The sequence below is a fragment of the Medicago sativa genome, chromosome 5, assembly GCF_051527215.1.
Source record: "Medicago sativa cultivar Bolivia chromosome 5, Bolivia_mono, whole genome shotgun sequence".
Lineage (NCBI taxonomy): Eukaryota > Viridiplantae > Streptophyta > Magnoliopsida > Fabales > Fabaceae > Medicago > Medicago sativa.
This window is the reverse complement of record NC_140753.1, coordinates 19111517-19117164: the sequence shown is the minus strand read 5'-3', so window position 1 is coordinate 19117164 and position 5648 is coordinate 19111517. Positions and strand designations below refer to the sequence as shown.

Genomic DNA, 5648 nt, shown 5'->3' with positions numbered 1-5648 from the left:
CCGTAAAATGAGAGAGTCCTCTGTCTCTCTGACATTGCAGACACGGAATGGCAATTACCAAGAACTTCAAATAGTGTAGTAATCACTTCCCATAAACACAATTAACAAGGAAATGAGGCCATTAATTACTTGTAGTGTAAATATAAATAATATGTATCTGAGTACATTAATCAGGTAACTTTCAATGTTCTCTGTCACCCAAAAAAAAAAAAAAAAAGACCAAAGATTTAACGGTTAAAACTATTGGAAATACGTTTAGTTAAGATAACTTGTTTGTTAGTAATCAGTAAATCCTAGCTACTCTTGCAAATGCCCAAAAGAGGATAATTCGATGTAAAACCATTATAAAACCTAGTCTAAGATCTAGTCTGTCACACAATTGATCCGAGGTAAAACCATAAATTCGTATCCAAATCAGGATAATTCGATCTACGCAAAATCAGCATGAAAGGTATGTTTTTCTTTACCTTGGGCCTTTGACCACCTTTATTCCCAAAAGAGGCAGCCAAAGTAATCGACTAAAACAGTGATAAATGAAATAGGGAACTACTTGAGACAAGAAAAACAAAATACACTGAAGAAGAAAATATCATTCATTGCAATTCACATGGTAATAACCATAAAATCAATATTCAAAAACACCTCCAAAGGAAAGATAACATGAAATTAACTATGCACTTTTAAGTTGTAATCCATTATATTACAAAAGAACATGAACTAACCTACAATAACAAGTATTGTCTGTAATCCTACATTGCTTCAAGTTACAGACAGTTTTCCATTTTACAGCGCTCCTGTCCAACTGTTCAATTGGGTTGTTCGATCTCCAATAATATATTGCCTAATGTAAAACTTGTCAAAGTAAAAGAATCGAAACCATTATGGTTATCAAATAAAAAAAAAACAAAGAAATGGGAAATGAACACTACAAAACAGCCAAAAAAAAAAAAGCTCTTACAACTTGTTTGTACATTACATGCTAATGAACAAGACTAAGATCTGTCCAGTTAGAAGCATCCCCAATCAAACATGTATGCACAATTTGAGAAGACTATTGATCTCTCCACCTAGGACTTGGCATGGTGAAGAAGCTTGAAGGAGATAATGGAAACATAAGGCCGGGAGAAGGTGGTGGTTGAGGGCCAGGCCCTAAAATTCCTGACTGTGCCATGGGGGAGAACGGAAAATTGGGTAGTGGTGATGGAAACTGAAAGCCGGGTGACAATAGTGGATAAGGTGACCGAGGGGACAGTAAATTCATGTAACCAGTTGGAGAAGGCAAGAGAAATTGAGAGGTTGGAGAAGGTAAAAGGGGAGGGCCATTTCCATGTGGTGAAGGAATACTAGGCATTGGATGATTATGGGCATTCATTGGCGGTACAGGACCATTGTTAAACCTTGGAGAAGGGATCGGTGGCACGTTAGGGTTAGGAAGCAAAGCCGGTGGAGGAGGTTGAGGCTGATAATTTCCTTGTACTTGCTGTTGAGGGTATGGATGAGGTTGAGGCTGAGGCGGAAATTGATTACCCCTTGAACCTGGATCCATCATCGAATTCTGAAGATACCGCATGTAAGCAGAGATTGGCGACTCAGTTGTATTGGCCCACAAATCCCCGGGTGTCAAAGGAGTAGGTGATGGTTGTCCATAATGAGCAGGTCTAGGTGCATTATTGTAAGGAAGTGGAGGAGGGGCTGCAGGCATTGGCATTGGCGGTGGCAAACGAGGTCGGTTGATTGGCGATAGTGGGGGAGGTCTAATTTTCTGCAAGCGCATACTCTGCGGTTTTGGCGGAGGCCTATGTGGAGGCCGAGGTGGAGGTTCCTGAGAAGGTGATCCAGTAAGCTGCTGAACAATATCCCGAAAATCGTTCTTGCTTATGTTGTAAACCTGAGGCTGAGGCTGTTGTCTAGCCGCATTATTGCCGAAATTTGGTTGATGTAAAGGACTTTTCCTTATATTCTTACCCATTTTATTAACACCCAAACTGTCATTAATTCTGTTTTTGGAATTATCCATTTCCAAAAACAAATCTTACTCCAAATCCTATGATAAAAATCACCACTTTTTCTAATTTCACCAAACCAAACCAGTGGCGGAGCCAGGACCCTGGGTCAGGAGCTTCAAATTTTTAAACTTTAATTCTCCATAACTCCTACAACAACCAACACAATAACAAACTTTAAGATTCAACCTAGGTATGCATGAGTATGAAATAAAAATCAACATTCTTTCAACACAAGTTGCAAGTTGGAGACTAAGTTTGGGTCAAAATGTTGTCATAAAAAATATACCAAGCACTAACTATTAACTATGGGAGTATGAACAAAAGTTCAAAACAATGTCACAAAAACTGTAAAATTAGAAGCTTATTGAATGAGTAAAATTAGAGTAAAACGATGTCACATAAACCATTAAAACAATGTCACATGAGCTGTAAATTCATATAACACTTCAGTTTTAAAAATAATCCTACTGGTTTACACGGCAATTTTTTTGTTTTTCAACCTCAAATTGAAACAGCCAAATTTATTATACCGAGCCGGCATAAGACACACCAGACAAGGAACAAGAACGAGACAAATACAAAGGTTCCGTATATGCGGAACACCAACCCAAAAAAACGTTACGTCTACATGTGGAACCCCTCCCCGAAAATCAAAACGAGCTAACCCACTCACAGGCGCACCGCAACCAGAACAACAACCGCAAAAAATCAGAAGTCAAAAAACAGTAATACAGAAACAGCAGAAGCCACAAACAAGAACAGCAGCAACCGCAAACAGGACCCACGGCTGCAAACAATATTCAGTTTTACAAATTCATATAACAAAGTAAATTCATATAACACTTGAGTTTTATAAATTCAGATCAAAGTTGGATTCATAATCTCTGGACACTATATTCATATAACACGGCAGTATTCCTACTAGTGCATTGTTCACTACTTTACAAATAAGCCATGCCCATGAGTGTTAGATTATCACTTTAAAACAATTCTCCAATCAATTTAACAACGCAAACATATCATTGGTCCAAAACAATTCAATTCACACAAGCTTCTTCAACAACTCCCAAAACTTCAAAATCCAATAAAATCAAGCTAAACAACAACCCATTAAACTTCAAAATATATTCTAACACACTAGCTACCTCAAAAAACCAATAATCTAAGCATCCCTTAAGTCAAACCAGAAATCAATATCCAAAATTCCAGATTTAAATGTCAATTCAACAACAACCCTTTATCACAGATACATACAACAAGCAAATCAATTCCACCAACAGCACCAAAATTAACCCTAAAACCTATATAAGAGGTAGAAAACATACCCTTCTTTATTTCCAAACTTCACACAAAATTGAAATCAGTTTCAGACAATTCAACACGATTATAACTGGATCAGGTCGAAATTGACCCAATTGGTCAAAAATATAGAAATTTGAACGAGTAAATGGAAAGAAAAAGTCCCAAAAAAAAGGGGTTTTGTGTAAAAATTGAAGCTTTAGAGAGAGTAAGACTTAATTAGGAAAAGGGTATGAAAAAAGTCCAAGTGGATCTTTGGTGGAAAGTGTGAAAGAGGGAAATTGAAGAGTGAAGAAAACCCTAATTTCGGTGTAGAAAGAAAAGAAATGGAAACACTGAATTTGGAAAGGGTCAAGGGAGGGAGGAATGTACGAATGCATGATAAGGGTATTTTGGGGATTGCAATATTGGGTTAATTGATGATGCTGGTGATGATGTCAATGAAGGCTTATTTTCTGATTTAAAATTTATAATTGATAAATTTTATAAAGTGAGAATGTTACTCTTATTTTGGAAATGTTAAATTGTGGGTGAGGCCTAGATTACCCTCTCTTGTTTAGGGGTATTTATCATTTTAAGATATCAACCAATTAAAATGTACTAATATACAAATGTAACATTAAATGTCAAATAAATGAGTCAATTTTTCTATATAAATAAATCAATTTTAATAAGGTAACTTTTAATTTTTATTTAATTATATTTAGGTATACAATCTTAATTAATTTACACTATAAGGCTTGTAACAATTAAAATTTCACATCAAATTCAAACCATAAATATTTATTTTTTAGGATGCAAAATAAATAAGTTTTTGGAATACTTTTAAAACATTATTTGTTTTTTTAATTAAAAACAAAAAGGTATGGCCAATTTCTTCTCTACAAAAAAAAAATTGTTCCTAATTTGTACTTCCACGGATAAGTTGATATAACAAATTTCCACCAATATTTGTATTTTTGTTGCAAAATTAATAAGTTTTTGGAATACTTTAAAATTTTAAATATTATTTGTTTTTTTAATCTACTAACAATATATAAAAAATTTATTAAAAAAACAATATGTTTATTAAAAAAATATATATCAAAATCAAAATCCAACAAAATTTCATAATTGTCCTTAAAAGCAATATATTATCATGATAATTACAGACAACTATTTTTTCAATTCCACACAACAAATTTAAATATCTACTTTTGCTACTAATCTATTTTTTTTTTTGATAAAAAAGATGGCCTAAGCCCAAAAGAAAAAAGAAACTACACGAAAATCAACCGAGGGATGCTAATTCCAGTAACATCAGCTGATAACAAATGACTAATTTGAGTCGGACATGACTCATAACAAATCAAAGTAGAACCCAAACTGCAACCTAATTTTGCAAGAGCATCAGCACACAAATCAGCTTCACGATAGGTATGACAAAACTTCACCTCCCACTCCAGTTGAAGCAAACGACGAATCTTCTGACACAGACTCCATCCAATATGGCAAAATTGAGTTGATCCAACAAGCATATTAACCACAACCTGCGAGTCAATACGAATTTCCACATTCCGAAACCCCAATCTCCACGCATATTGTAATCCTTCCAACACACCCCAGAGCTCAGCCACCAAAACAGTACAACTACCCAAGAATTTAGCAAAACCACCCAACCACTCACCACTACACCCTCGGATGAGCCCTCCACATCCTGCCAAACATTTATCCTTTATCTACTTTTGCTACTAATCTACTATTACTAATACTATAATAAGAAAATTAGAAAATCTTACTCGAGTAAAATTTCATAATTATCTTCACAATCTTCTTAATTTTATGGGTTTAATCGTCATTTTTACAAAATAAAATACAACTTTATTCATTTTGAAAAAATTATTATATATATTTTTGTTTATCTTTCTAGCCTAACTAATTCTCTATGTATCTTCATTTTTCAGATTTATCACTTCCAAGCCTAACTAATTCTCTATATCGTCATTTTGTTCTCATCTATTTTAATCTCTTAATCTTAATAATTTGCATATTTAAAAAATTAATAGAAACGATACAATAATGTTAAATTTTTTAAATAATCATTAGTTTTCAAAATTTAAGCATATCAACTTTCTCATATCGGTATACATAAAATTTGATTTTGGAGATATAAGCACATAAAATCTACAATGAGTGCGGTGTAAATATTTAACGGTATTTTGGAGAAACAATACAAGGATGTTGATATTTTAAAAATAGTCACGAGTTTTATAAATTTTATCATATTGACTATTACATATTGTTAAAAAAAAAATATTCTTCTGCATATATAAGTATATAAAATCTTCAACGAGTGCGGTGCAA

At 33.8% G+C, this 5648-nt stretch overlaps 1 protein-coding gene across 1 annotated transcript; it reads right to left on the bottom strand.

The window, feature by feature from the left end:
- Window positions 1-575: 575 nt before the first annotated feature.
- On the bottom strand, window positions 576-3648 carry LOC146920789 (protein HAIKU1-like). The gene is made up of 2 exons (XM_085714231.1): window positions 3332-3648; window positions 576-2153 (listed from the first exon to the last, which is right to left on the bottom strand). The coding sequence occupies exon 2, from the start codon at window positions 2015-2017 to the stop codon at window positions 1052-1054; it is 966 nt and encodes a 321-aa protein (XP_085570357.1). The 5' UTR covers window positions 2018-2153; window positions 3332-3648; the 3' UTR covers window positions 576-1051.
- Between the last annotated feature and the right edge of the window lie 2000 nt (window positions 3649-5648).